This window comes from Scophthalmus maximus, chromosome 10 (assembly GCF_022379125.1).
Source record: "Scophthalmus maximus strain ysfricsl-2021 chromosome 10, ASM2237912v1, whole genome shotgun sequence".
Classification (NCBI taxonomy): domain Eukaryota; kingdom Metazoa; phylum Chordata; class Actinopteri; order Pleuronectiformes; family Scophthalmidae; genus Scophthalmus; species Scophthalmus maximus.
In genome coordinates, this window is record NC_061524.1 from 18,459,148 (window position 1) to 18,473,877 (window position 14,730).

At 40.2% G+C, this 14,730-nt stretch overlaps 2 protein-coding genes across 3 annotated transcripts; one reads left to right on the forward strand and one right to left on the reverse strand.

The window, feature by feature from the left end:
• Positions 1-800: 800 nt before the first annotated feature.
• Positions 801-10,890, reverse strand: abraxas2 (abraxas 2, BRISC complex subunit). 2 transcript variants are annotated; one of them, XM_035606012.2, is made up of 9 exons: positions 10,738-10,890; positions 9,308-9,398; positions 7,690-7,726; positions 7,209-7,275; positions 6,573-6,763; positions 5,753-5,872; positions 4,713-4,797; positions 4,464-4,581; positions 801-3,973 (listed from the first exon to the last, which is right to left on the reverse strand). In XM_035606012.2, exons 1-9 carry the CDS (start codon positions 10,807-10,809, stop codon positions 3,420-3,422), a joined length of 1,335 nt encoding a protein of 444 aa, XP_035461905.1. In that variant the 5' UTR covers positions 10,810-10,890; the 3' UTR covers positions 801-3,419. The 2 variants fall into 2 exon arrangements, with proteins under 2 accessions (XP_035461905.1, XP_035461904.1); XM_035606011.2 differs by having other exon boundaries at positions 5,753-5,875.
• On the forward strand, positions 10,827-14,640 carry eef1akmt2 (EEF1A lysine methyltransferase 2; the record flags this gene model as incomplete). The annotated part of the gene is made up of 6 exons (XM_035606013.2): positions 10,827-11,020; positions 11,298-11,363; positions 11,527-11,641; positions 12,039-12,146; positions 13,615-13,831; positions 14,236-14,640. Coding segments are annotated over 6 exons (798 nt in total), but the record flags the coding sequence as incomplete, so codon positions are not given.
• Between the last annotated feature and the right edge of the window lie 90 nt (positions 14,641-14,730).

Sequence of the window (14,730 nt, forward strand, 5' to 3'; positions counted from 1 at the left end):
GGTATCCCCTCAAAGGGGATAAAAGGATGATGTCATGGTAAAAATACTGCAGCAAGCAGTCTGCAGTAATGCATGACAGCTGGGGCAACACATCTCAGCGCTGAATTATTACTAGTATTACTACTATAATTATTATTATTATTGACGGACATCTAAACCCCCGGTAGCCGAGATTTAATTTGCGCCACATTTATGCTTTTCAAAATGATTTGTTCTTCAGCGAAAATGTTCATATGTTTACTGGAAAGGCCGTCCCACTCCGATGTGATGTCCCCGACACAAGTGGTCCAGTGCAGAAAATGTGATGTGGTGACATATAGGTCAGGGTTTCCCATACATTAAGAGACAGTGGCGGCCGGCCATGGTCTTTGTTGTGCCGTAGACTCATAACAAACTGAAAAATATTTATAATATATAAGATCTCTAAAGGTGCGTTCACACCGAATTATTCGTGCAAATAGATACAAAGTCAATGCAAAGACGAGACTAGACACCAGCACACTTTTCGAAAGAAGCAACTTTTCCCCCTTTTTGGTTGGTGGGGCCCCATGTGGTGCAGTAGGTGCCCTCTTTATTTTTTCGCCTCTGCCACTGGTTTGGCGCATAGAGAGATAACCACAATATGTATGAGTTATAGTTGTGCACAATAAGAAGCAGCTAAAAAGTTATACCAATTGTCCTGCAAAACACCATTTTAAAAAACAGAACACATCTATCCATCTCTATCTTGAGGCATGCAGATATATTTTGTTTTTAGTGGTACCCAATTTACAGCAATAACAAAACAAAGGCAGATCATATCACATATGCATATCTCATTTATTATCCCCCAGTTTTAGAACCATATTCTCTGTGCTCGTCCAACCAAGTCCTTTTGTCTTACTTTCGTCAAGTACACAAATCAACACATAAACTGAGAAGATCTAAGCTGTGCACTGGACTTTGTGCTTCAGGGAGGTGTTGATGTTGCAATAGTCCACACAGGGCAGGAAGGAACATGAGTGCACATTAGAATGATGCTGGAACATTATAGGTATAGGATATAGGAGCACCACAGACCCGCAGGTTTTCATTCTGGCCCTCAAGTCAGGTTTGCACCTGGGGATGCCAGACAGTAAGACTTTCATCTGGGGCCTGAGGACCAGGGTTAAAAGTAAGGACCAACACTGAAAACTGCTGCTCTATACCACAACACTCAACGGAGATAAGCTTATACAGTAAGTGCTGTTTAAATTCTACCCCTCCCTTGTCTACTGTACATTCATTATTTATTTCCTTATTATATTCCAGTACTCAAAGGAAACCATAGTCCAAGCAAATTGATTTTGTAATTTCTTTTTAACATTGTGTGATTGTGTTACTCTCAGTGATTATTAAGTAACATTTTGAGTGCCAGCTCCCGGTCAGTGATGCATTGGCATTATACATCAGGGCAAATGAAAAGACCCTTAGGTAAAAAAAACTAAAAAACATGACTTATAAACAGGCAGTGTGTATAAAGCGGCTCTTTTTCACGAGGCAAAACTTCTCCCACCACAAGACGACTTTAGTGCAACCTGCTGATCACAATGGTAGACACCCTCCATGTGCAGTGCAAACATCTGTCCATGCTAAATATAAGTGTCTAGAACTGAGCAGTTCATGCAAGAAGGGTGTCAACCCACACCTCAGTTGTCTTCAAATGGGCCACATGTAAAAAAAAAAAAAAAAATTTAAATCATAAAAACTTGCATGGTGTACGCTCACTAAACAGATCCCCCCAATCTTACAGCTATAATTCCAGTTACAAATGATAACGCAAGCAAAGTCACAGCCGCACCCATGGGATACAGGTCCAATTTGAAGGTGTCGGTACAATTAAAAAGGGAAAAAACGGTCGAGAAAGCAGTGAAGATTGTTTCAGGAAGACAAAACGGAACACCATCAAGGAAAGGAAGGGAGGCATGGAAGTCAATTATTTTGCAAAGACAACAAAGCTCGTTATTATTTCCCCCCTCAAGATAGATCTGTAAATTTGATCTGTGTGCAGATAGAACCTGCCCTGAGTGGAAGGCACTGTGTACTGAAGCAAGCTCATAATGTTTTTTCGTCACATTATCCAGGTCCACACATAACATTGACCCAACCAGGTCAGAATACATGAGTTCTGCTGTCAAGTATGCCGAGACAGGAAGGGTGATTGCCTGCTCTCCGTTCCCAAGGTTACAATGCACACGCTACACTACAGGGGGAATCAGCCTTCTGTTAGGACATTAATAGAGAACAAAACAGTGAGAAGTGTGCTTGAAGTGGTTATATGATCACTGTCAGTAGTATTACAGACAACCAGCACTGTGTAGTGACAGTAGCAGCCAGGTTTTATATGAAGATCAACAGACAGATTAAGTTTTTAGTGGTCGTTCTTGGTTTTGCAGCAGCAGAAGGGAACCGTAAGCATCTGGTTAGTAAAGCTATAGTAAATTTTCTTTGCCCTGTGAACCCTGTACAATGCACAACAGCTGAGCCGAGTTTGGCTCAGGCTGGTCAAGGAGGACTAACTCAAGTGGCACAACATGACAGCATTGGTATAGCACAATAATAAAGAAATCTTAATTTTGTTAAGTGCAGCAAAGCGCATACAATTTCAGTGTTATCCAAGAAGAACTAGACATTGACATCCATGTCAATCAAATCAGATTACTGTTAATGTGACAAAATATATATTTGTATATATAAAGCACCCATTATAGAAGTGGCAAGAAAATTTTGTTTGAAATCTATTCTTCATCATTTAAATAGGCAACTGTATGATTATAGAATGAAGAAAAACATGAAAAAAAATAAATAAGTCAAAAATCAAATTAGTTACATATATATATATTCTTTCTTCAAATCAAAAATAAGGATTTAACAATTTGCCTATGTAATAAAAAATAAAATTAAAAAAGCAATTGAAGGCCGCAGAATATTTTCCCAATGCTTTTCTAAGATGGTTTGTTTAAAAGATGGCAAAAAAAGTGCAAGAGGTATGCAAGAGTGGGTGCTCTGAGTTGTTGATGCAAATGTGAAACGATAAGAAACCGAAAGAGTGAAAACGGTCTGTCTTTAAGGAAAGCGGCTTGCCAACCAGCTGGCATACATCGCGCTGTAATATCCACTTCTGACCCTGAAACCGGACACATCCACACTGAAGGACCCCATTCCGAAAAGGATAAAATGAAGAGAGATGACTTTTCCCGCCAGTGAGACACACCTCTTAACCCTGGCAAGGTTTCCCCATAAAATGGAGATCAGACTAAGACAAGGAGAAATACACACAGCGCATGCCTTTCACTTTCAGGTCTGGCACTTCTTTTGTCTATATCTGTCTATCTTTGATTGCTTGAGATGCCCTCCTCTCAAGGTGCTTATGTGTCCTTTAAACACCCTGTGGCATGCTTCTATGTGGTCTGTGAGCCGCGGGCGTCCCCATCAGGACTGAGGGCAGCTGGTCGTCCTTGAGCTAAAACGCTGGCCATTGGCAGATGAGCTGCTTCACTCACTAAGTTCTCATATTCGCTACTGTCTTCATCTTCGTCATCATCGTCATCTTCCTGCCCTGCAGCTTGTCTATCTAATGAGTCAGAGCTCGATCCGTCACCATTGCCAAGGTATGGGGTGCTGGGAGTGGTAACGGTATTGGAGCCTGTGCTGAGGCCTAGGCCCAGCCCAAGGCCATGGCCCATCCCCAGTGGGCCAGGGGTAGGGTGTCCTGGAGAGCCCACAGCTTGGGGACGGGGCAGTAGAGCAGCACTGGTGGGTGGGGAAGAAGAGGAGGGCAGAGAGTCATCCTGTGTCAAGAGGTCAGCATAAGATGGTGGATTAGGTGAGGTACTGGGCCGCTCTGGGGCAGGAGGTGTGTGGAAGGTCATCCTGGACAGAAGGGAAGCCTCAGATGGTTCTGTGTTCTCCTCTGGAGTGGAATGGGAATCTGCATTTTGGGCCTCACGGAGACCTGTGGAACACAGAAACAGATGTCACAAAGTGAATAAATCAGAGGAAATCAAGTTTAAAAAGTATAGTATGAAAAAAAATCAAATGGGAAAAAAGCCTGACTAAACTAGGATGCAAGGCTTAATATTTCTTGTTTTTGCTGTTTGCTATTGATCTTTAGCCAATTTGTGTTTGAATTTTTTATTTTTTAAATAAGCAGTGGAACACATTTGAAGTTTAATGCCAGTGTATAAATCGGGTATTATTGCTTTACAGGACAAGTCCCATTCACCCTTTCACACACATACATACTGCACTTTTTCTGTCACATTCACACACATTCATACACTGTCAGAAGAACCGTCAGAGGCAATTCAGGGTTAAGTGTCTTGCTCAAGGACACATTGGCATGCTGGAAGCTGGGATCGAACCGCCAACCTTCGGGTTAGAGGACGGCCGACTCCACCTCCTGAGCCACAGCCACCCGTATAGAATCCAAAACAGGTACATACTCCTCTCCTCATCTGCCGTCTTGCGTTTCCTGAGAGCAATTTGTTGTTTGAGTTGGTTTACATCCTCTTGAATTTTCTCCTTCACACGTTCACTTTGTTCTACATCCCCACACACAGCCTAAAAACAAGATACAAGTGTAAAAAAAAAAAATCACACACATGGAAAATTCAAAAGACTTCATTTGTGTGTCCCCGATGATCAAATCATGTCTTGGGTCAAATCCACCAGCTATTCTTCATCTGGCTCACCTGCACTTTATCTTGTAGTGCACTGTAGACTTGGAATATTGTTCGGATATCCTTCATCACACCATCTTTGTCAAAGAATTCAGCCCTGGAGACATATTTCACAATAGATATATCGACTGCATTGTAAATAGATAATAAATAATATTGAACAGTACAAGCTCACCAGATATGTTCACTAAGATCATGCATTACAAAGGCACAAGGGCAGTCAAGGTGTTTATGGTGGTTTAGTTGGGGATGCCTTCTATAATCAATGATAAATCGAACAATAATCCACTGACTGTCACAAAAATATCAAATACCGTCATACAGACGGGCCTGCAGTCTACATGATACTGACGCACAGTATTCAACCCATCAATGACAGAATCAGTGGGTATAAGTTTAGACAAGACAAAGAACCTCACACGTACATACTTGTACTTCTATCTTTGTGAGGACACTCATCGGCTTAATGCATTCCCTAGCCCATACCCCAACCTTCACCAGCGTTTCACCTACCTTTGAATCTTTTTATATTTTACATATAATGCAAAACAGAAGTCATTTAAGGTCACTTTCCCTATACACCTTATTCCTCATTCCTGCGGTCTCCTGTATAAAAGATTGTGGATGAAACTTAACGTGATTTGTGAAACCTAACCCTAACCCCCCAAATCCTAAACAACCTAACCTAATTCTAACCTGAGCCCTAAAACAAAGTATTAACCCTTAACAACCCCTTGAATGTGTCAGAAAGTAACCACCACAACAACCCAGGTTAATCCCTGCCAGCAGTGCACCCCATCAAACAGAAAGGTGTTTGTGGCAGGGAATCAACTTATTAGTGGAGGCACCAGCATGGGTGCTGGGAGGGAAGTGCATGTGTTATGTCCTCAAGGTGAAGCTGTAGTATGCCGTCAGATGAAAACAGGTGGCTGCAGCAAATCCACACAAATCAGACACCTGGCGGTCTAAATCCTCACTGAGCCAAAAATGCGAGTAGAGCAGTGACATGGGCTCAGAACAACAACAAAAAAGAGTTGGAGGCCAAACCTTACCCATGCTCTTTGATGACCTTGGCATAGTTGATTGAGGTGTTGGGAACTGAGGAGACTTTGTATTCCTGCTGGCTTGTGTTGCCAAGGTTGGGGATCGTAAGGGTGATCCTCTGGTTGTACCTACTGAGTGGAGATGTCTAGTTAGCACAGCTACTAGAATACTAAAAGAACTGTTTGCAACACAAAAATATATATATTTTTAAATTCCGCTTTCATAGATCATTTCTTTTGTCTTGGTGAGACAAGAGAGTTTGGCAATTTATGAAACTGAAATTAGAGCCAGACTGACATTGATATCAGGGAGTACAAGATTTCTGATACCAATACAAAGAATGATATATATTTTAATCTGTCAATGATTCCTCAGATGCCGTTATCAAACATTTAAGGCAAGGAATGTAATTGAGGCTTGCTATTTTAGTTTAACCATAAACCTTATCATAAATAACTATAGTTAAAAAGAAAACACAAATATATAGAAGTTGAATTCAGAAAATTGAATTAAATAAACTTTGTTTATTATGTACAAGATAAGATTTCTTATTGGTAAACATAAGCGCTGATAGAAGTATGTCTGTGAAAGGCTCATAGTGCCCGATATATCGGTCAGGCTTTAACTGAAATGACAAGAAAGATAAGTCTCACCACACAGTTAACATGTCAGTTTGGTGCTTGTTAATCTGTATGGATGTAAATGATGATGGGAACACTTTTAAATGACATTGTGAATTGGTCATGTAATGACTTTTACCCAGTCAACTTAATAAAGTAATTTTCAGCCCAGATGCCAATCAAATTGTGTACGTTTGGTCGTGCTTACCTGCGATTGGGTCTGAAGAGCACGTACTCCAGTGCATGCGTGGAGCTGTTGGCAGTGGAGATGAAGCTGAAAAGAAGGAAGACGAGGTCCGGCACACCGAGCAGCTGAGTCAGCTGTTGGTGGATGATCTGTTCCCTGAACGACATTTGTTGCTGTGTGTTCCTCCGAAACCGGTACCAACCAATGACATTCTATGTGATCAAGGAAACAAATATTTTGACATTTGTTTAATCCTGTCAAGTATGGCCTATCTAGCAAGTACATTGAACACCAAAACACAATATACATTATCTGGTAAAAAAACCCCCAAAAAACTGACCGCATCATCATGAAACCTGTATAGCTACCTATTGATTGCTTCAGTAACTAATTCATTTCACTTGAATGGCACTTAGTTGTTGAATGGTGTTATATTTTTGTTGAAATCAGGACTCGAGGAAATTTACACAAGACTAAACTTAATTCATATTTTGAGAATCACCAGTCAAACACACTTGTTTTTTTATAATAAAAAAGGATTCATTTTAGTACTGTACATCATCGGTTTAAATGTAACAAGAGGGTATCACATTAACATTTCACAGGACATCAGTCAAAATGTATATTAAAATGACAATTAAAAAAAAAATCACTCACTTTCCGCCTATCTTTAAGAATGCTGTTGAGATTTTCTTCACTGACTTTGCCTGCGTAGTCATAAAAGCTGATGAGGAGAAGAAAAAACAAAAGTAATTTCAAAACAATTCATCGTGTTCCTACTCAGTCTTGTCAAATGGGGCCATCTACTGTCCAATGTCAAGTTCATTCAGTCTGTGCTTGAGTGAATACAGGGCAACCGATGTATCCATTTAAATTGTTGCTGCTCTGCACACAGGCACTTATTACTGTGTAACAATAAATAATCTCAATAACGTTTATAAAGTGCCACTTCAACATTACTTACCTTGTTATGCATGCGTTACAACAAATGTTTATGACAGGATTTCTCAAATTAAACAATCATTGACATTTTTTGTCTCACTGTTTGCCCTAAAGTAATACACATTACACCACGTGCATTGATGATGACTGGCAACAATAGAAGAGAATAAAAGAAAATAGAAAGTTCATATCTTACCTAAACAACTGTGCACAGGGATCATGGTGATGGATTTCTGTTGGGGAAAAAATGTGACAGATACTTCAGTTATGAAGCAATTTAAACATGAATAACATACTAAAAATGTAAGTTATAGTGTGTAGCCCTAGAACCCAAATTCTTTATTATATTTATTTAGATACTTTGCGGTATATGGCTAAAGAAAACTTACTGTTGGCCTTCTGATAGTAATAATGTTGCCCTGGCATTTAGTGTTAGTTTTATTAATTTACAAAACAAAACGACACACGAGACAGACTCTTATTCCAACCATTTGAAAAGGGGTAATTAGCACAAATCTGTACACTTCTTCTGTGGAGTAAACTAAAGCTGAGAAAGTGTTCAGCAAAAAGCTGCTTAGTGGTATTGTCTCTTTCCCAGTTACATTTCAAATGCAGTTACATCAAAGCACACGTATAAACGGATAAACGGGCAGAGGGGAAATTCAGGAAGCAGGAAACCCACAAACAACTCACATGACTGAAAACCTTACAATCAATTGCTAATACTTTAAATTCAATGCTATATCTAGAAAGATTCAAATCTAATGCCGATTGCTGTAAATCTCCTGTAGTTATACTGACTGATGACAAATTCTAAATTCTATGTTTTTGTTTTACCCTTCATTACTTAAATGTCCCAATTGTCAACAGCCTGCTTTACTGACACGAAATATTGAGCTTCAACTACAAATGTTGAGTCTCCTCAGTTTAAGGCCGGTTGGTGCCATGTGGGGAAATACCTGACATCATTAAGAACATGTGCACTTATTAAAATGATAAAAGATGTCTCTAATAGATGTGACGGAATTAAAGTGACAGCAAGCAATTTTGGAGAAAGCTTGTCTCTCTTTTTATTGTTATTGATGATATTACTCCACTCACCAGGGCTCAAACCCCCAGCCTCGGGTATGTGAGACCGACGCGCTAACCACTCAGTCGTAGCATCATTTGCCAGGAAGTCTCTTAAAGGGATAGTTCAGTGATTTTGAAGTGGGCTTGTATGAGTTACTTATGCATAGTTAATATGTTACCTTTTGGAGATGGAGATCAGCGATGTCATTTGACGGAGTTTGGAGCCCACTTCAAAATCACTGAACTATCCCTTTCAGGTGTCAGGGAGTGTTGGGTTAGGGTTAGGGGTAAGGGTTGTGAGGTGAAATATTCGCTGATTTTTACAAAATGTGTATTGGTCTAAAATCGCTTACTCCCTCTTTAACAGAGAGGGGTATGTCACGCCTACACAGTGTCAGGAAGCGCTCTTAACAAGCAAATTAAGTGAGAACACTTTGTGGGTGGACCAAAGGTGTGTACAGGGGCTTTAAGAGAACTTGTGTTTTGTGATGCTCTAAAAAGAGGTCTTTTTGAAAATGATGCAAAAAGACTTTTTTACAGCAGACATTTGAACTTATCATTGAAGAAAAACAGGCATGACTAATAACACAACATGCACAAAAATGTCTTCAGAGGCCTTTGAAACTGTGATGTGAACTTCTGATCTGTCACTTAAGGCTACTGTCACAGACTGACATGAACCAGTTGCTACTCCGCGGTTAAGATGCCACAACATTTTGTGTCATGTCTGTTTCAGGGCTTACCTACTACCTGGAGCAGTTCTGCACTGCTGATCTGCGTGTCACTGATGCTGACAGTCTCTTCTTGCCTTACTTCTCCTAACAGGAAGCCCTCCTGTGTAAACAAATACAGTTTTAAAAGAACTGAGGTTAGGTCAATAATGTAGACCTGAAAGTATTAGTCCATCAAACAATAAGTTGAACAACAGAAAAATAACCAACATAATTTTTTTTTCAATCAGTTATTAACAGTGAATATTGACTTTTCTCTGTTTTACACCAACTTAATATATTTGGTTTATCGACACTTGTCAAACAGAACAAGCCTTTAATGGTGTCACCTTAGGCTCTGTAAAACATATGGCCACCTTTGTTTTACAGCCAAACACTTTATTGTTAATCAATTTTAAAAAATAATTACGATGTAATGTTGGAAATGATACAGAATGAAGCCCTGGCAGATGGATAACATTCAGGGTGTTTATCATTTCACACAGGGTAACAATATAAATATCATAATCAAGACTTCATTCGAGCAGTACAAAATAAAAGATCATCTTTCTGCTCTGGGAGTAAAGTAGGTCGTTTATTTCGCTGACAACAGCTGGTTGACAGTGCTGCCTTGCTCCTCCAGCTTTTGTCAGGAATGAAGGAAAACTTGTAGGTGGCAACTATCCACCTCCTCAAGTCTTGTTGGAAGGAAAATCCATGTTAAGAGCAGACGTTAGCTATGTTTACTCTAACGCTTGCGTTGATTTCCTTTCAATGCATCGCATTCCTCTGCAATGACAAAAACCAAAGCAAATGAAAAAAAATCAAAGCCAATATTTTTACACACAAGATCCACCTTTGTGGGACTGTATTGGTGTAATGCAGCTGAAATTAGCTGTTCTTGCAATGCGGAAACGAGAAAAAAACAAAAAGGGTTAGTGTGTCCTTGTTTGGGAATGTGTCGCACTCGCGTTTTGTGTTTGTTGAGACACTGAACTACTGTCAGGTATCAGGTCGAAGTGACTGTAGAAATTAGCAGCACCGACACACGGAAGTCACTTGACTTGGTGACTTAGCCAACATGCTAGGAGGCTAACTACGGAGTACTTCCTGGAGCTCAAACTTTCCAAACAACATTCCCGTCAAGCTGTAGCAGCTATTCACAAACATGGCTATTTGTAGCTGATACTATAACTTGACATTTAACCCATGTGCAGCTATAACACACGGGGTTTTCACAAAATAACTGTCCCAGTCCCCACGTTGCTAAAGCTGGACAGTCTGATTAAACCTTACCCGCCGGTAAATAGACGGGACCAATGCTAGCTAGCCAGCAACAGGATGATGACACTGGAAAACAACACAAACTCATGACGTTGGCGAACGCTCAGCCACATCGCCGTGCCCCGCGCACTTCAGCGACCGCTGCACGACAGTTGGTCAGCATACTTCTGAATACTCACATGATCAGAGTTGCTGTTGGCGCTGTGATAACACACAGAACTGAAAGTATAACCTGAAATGGATGCCGCCATGATGGAAACATCCCTATCAATCCCGATGCCCCCCGCAGTTGCAAGCACGCGCTTCAAACGCAAGGGATTCTGGGAGGTGTAGTCAGAGTTACTCGACCAGAATGGAGGACACCGCGGAAGGCACACATGGTCGTGGAAACAGCGCAGACCCGGAGGAAGGCAGATGTTCAGACAGCGATTTTGGACCTTCGAAACTCGGAACGAGGGAATAGTAAGTGTTGTTTGTCTTGCGTTGCGCTGCTGACGTTAGCCTGTGCTGTTTGTTAATTCCTGTCAAACGCCACAGCTACAAGAGACAACGACAAAGCTAACGTCAACCCTGTCAAAATATGTTACAGGACTTAGTTTTCCAAGAACCACTTGGATTTTTGTCCTGTGCATTATTATTTTTTGCACTATTTTATATCATGTTTCTCGCATAAAGCAATGTGTCACCTGTGTCTGAAGTCTTTAGAAAACTAACTGTCAGTCACTGTCCTATTCTGCAGTTGGGAAGATGCATACCAGAAAGAGCTAGAGACGTTCAAAGACATCGGGGATGTTGGTGAGATATGGTAATCATACACAGAACTGACATGCTCATGGACAGAATTAATCCATTTCCACTTGTTTTATGATTATTTGTCAAGCCAAAATCTGAATATCCCCCAAAAGCAGATTTTTAACTCACTTTAGTGTCTTTTTACTGAACTCTGCATGTTTCTGTCTTGTTGTGAGGTTCGGTGAGGAGAGCATGAGCCGTGTGCTGCGATGGATGGACAAAGCTGAGATCCCGGAAAATGCCGCCATTCTGGACATTGGCACCGGAAATGCAGCTTTTTTAGTTGAACTGGTGTGTAGAGTTAAGAACAAATGTTGCCACTGCTCTGATTTTTATTTGAACAGGTTACTTTCACCGCAAATGACGGGCAAAAAAAAATATATAGCAACATCTGTGGGTTATCCAGGGTGACTTGGAAATGGATCATAGAAATACACATTGTATTTGTATTTATCAAAGCCGAGAAAGGTGCAGTCTAAATGCCTCCAGCCTCCACATCATTGGTGTAACAGCAGAATCTCAACATCTTGCCAAATACTGTCTGCATGACTAAACAGGGTTAAGGGGAAAACAGGTTTGCGCTAAGGTCTACTGTGATGACCTACTTCACATACCATTTAACTTTTCTCAGACATTTTTGTAGTACAGTTGGTTAACTGTTTCTTTTGTTTTTTGTTTTTTGTGCAAGGCAAAACATGGATACAGGAATCTGACAGGCATAGATTATTCTCCAGCATCTGTAGAATTGGCCAGAAATGTTCTGCAGGCGGAGGACTTGACAGGCGTCACTGTAAAGGTGGGTTCAGACACTTTTGACATTAAAACTATAGTATTACTGTTCCGTTAAGTTAGACTGGTATCATAATAAATTCAGCAGCCACTGGGGCTGCAAGTTCATATGTTTTTCTCAGTAAAAAAATGACTGACAGTTGGAAATGACACATTTTTTTACTGGGATTTAAAGGTTTGTAGGGTTTGTAGCAAATTCTACAAGGCTGTCATGGTGTACCACTGAAATTTGTGTCTTTATTTTGAAGATCCCAATAGCAAACGGATGATGATGATGGTTGTGGTGGGATTCTCACTTTTAATCGAAAAATAAAATTAAGTCAAAAGATAAATCCACTCTTCTTTAATGCTGCTTCTTAATATTTCTGGTGAATTTAAAGCCATTTACTAATAAGCCATTTATATGAATGAATCCCATTTATTCCTGAATGCCTACGATACAATATAGCTTTAAGCATGCTGTGAGCCACCGGGCCTTGGAAGGTTAGAGGAACCCCTTCTGTGTTTACCAGTTGGGAGAGTTGGAAAGTATTAAGGCCCTTGAAGTGTTGGAAGTCTGCTCACCATTCAGATTAACCCACCCCCAAACCCCCAAATGAAGATTTAACACATCTGCTCACATAAATATGCAAGTAAACAAGTTATAACTGCTGACTGGTCTATGAGGTGTGTGATAAGTGAGTTTTCCTTTCCTGTGAGCATGATACAGTTGCCTATACGTAATGTGCATAACACACCAATGACATTGTGTGTTTTGCTTGGGTAGAAAGCCTGCCATTGATGTCAATATTGACCTTAGGTGCGTGTTTGTGAGAGATAGAGAAAGAAAGAAAGAAAGAAATTAAATGAAATGATATGTTGGCATCTCTTTTTTTCCACCACTGCAGAATGTGTTTGTGTGCATGTGCAGCCACATTATAAAAAAGCTTCCTTGCCAGGCCTTTTCCTCAAAGGTCATTCTTACACTCAAATCAAGCCCCATCTCTATTTCCATTAGTCACTGTCAACACAGCCTTTATACATTCCTTCCGCATTTCCCCAGTTTTTCTGTTTTCAGGGTCGTACTCAAATTGAACTTGGGTCATTTGAATCAATATATCAACATATCTGTCTCCAGTGAATCACTGTTGATCCGCCCTCGTAAATTTTGTGACCCATGATTTGCGAGTATGCGGCTCTTGAGCTCGCCCCAGAGATCAGGAGTGTCCTGCCCTCTGTCCAGATAAAGGGCTCCTTTCACTGGCGATATGGAAGGCGACTTTCAGAATTTACTGCTGTCTTGTCGACAGCTGGAATTTAGTTTTAAATAAACCAGTGAGGTATAACAAATTTAATCTTGGTTTATTTTGAAAGATTTTTTTTGTCCTTGTACAATGTTGTTTACCCTGCAGTTAAAGTGTCAGACTGAACATTAGGTGCTGTATTTTTACTTATTTTAACTTTTCTTTAACTACTCTCTTTTTCTGTATTTGTAGGAGGTGGATTTCTTAAACCATCAAGGAGAGCTAAAGGACTATGATGTCTGCATCGACAAAGGAACATTCGATGCGATAAGTCTGAACCCACACAACACGGAGGAGGGCAAAAAACTCTATGTCCAGACTCTAAAAGATGCACTTAAGGACAAAGGATTCTTTGCTGTCACTTCCTGTAACTGGACAAAAGAGCAGCTGCTATGCAGATTCAGTGAAGGTGAAGGGATACTCTGACATCAAACAAAATTAATCTGTCTTAAACAACACCAAAGCACTTTGTTTTAACCATAATTATTTTGTCACTGTGGGTTGACATTTAGAAATGTGAATGAGGATTATGTATTTTTTTATTGTTTCTCTGACATCTGGGTGTTGTGTTGTCTGACCCTCGACTAAAATACATCTACAATGTAGATACATGAGAGGTACCTGGCAGGTTGTTAAGCTGCAGGCAACAACAGCATTGTAGAGTCAGAATTTCGGCGAGCCTCCAGTAGCTGTCACTCGTCTCCGTGTTGTCACCCTCCACACGTCGTCAAGATCATAGGAATCTGTGTTGATCTTGTAACAATTTGCACAATGCACATGTCTTATCTTGCACTTGTTTCTGTCTCCTCTCAGGATTTGAGTTTGTACAGGAGTTGCCAACACCCACTTTCCAATTTGGAGGGAAAATGGGCAACAGTGTGTCAGCACTCATCTTCAAGCGAGTACATTGATTTACATCCCCAGAGGATATTGACCTTTTTTTGTCTTTTGTCTGTGGTTATTTTCTGTTTACCACAGGAACTCCTGCTTTAATATCTGTTCACATTAAGACATTTTTATACAAGATCTGATTATACAGATTGTGTGATTGGGTGAGACTGTTTTGGTTCTGTTGTATTAACTTCACACCGATCGGCAGAGCTGAAGACATCTGTAATGTTTATGCATTGACGAAGACAGTTAATACAATTCGCAGTTTAATTTTGTTTCAAGAATGTTTGTATACAATAAAGAAATACTGCTATGTGTTAAAATTAATAGTATGTCATGTAGTATTTCAGTTCTGAAGTCATTTATCTGTTGCTGTTGCTTTCAGAGCCGTTACAAAGCAAAGACATGATTTTGTAT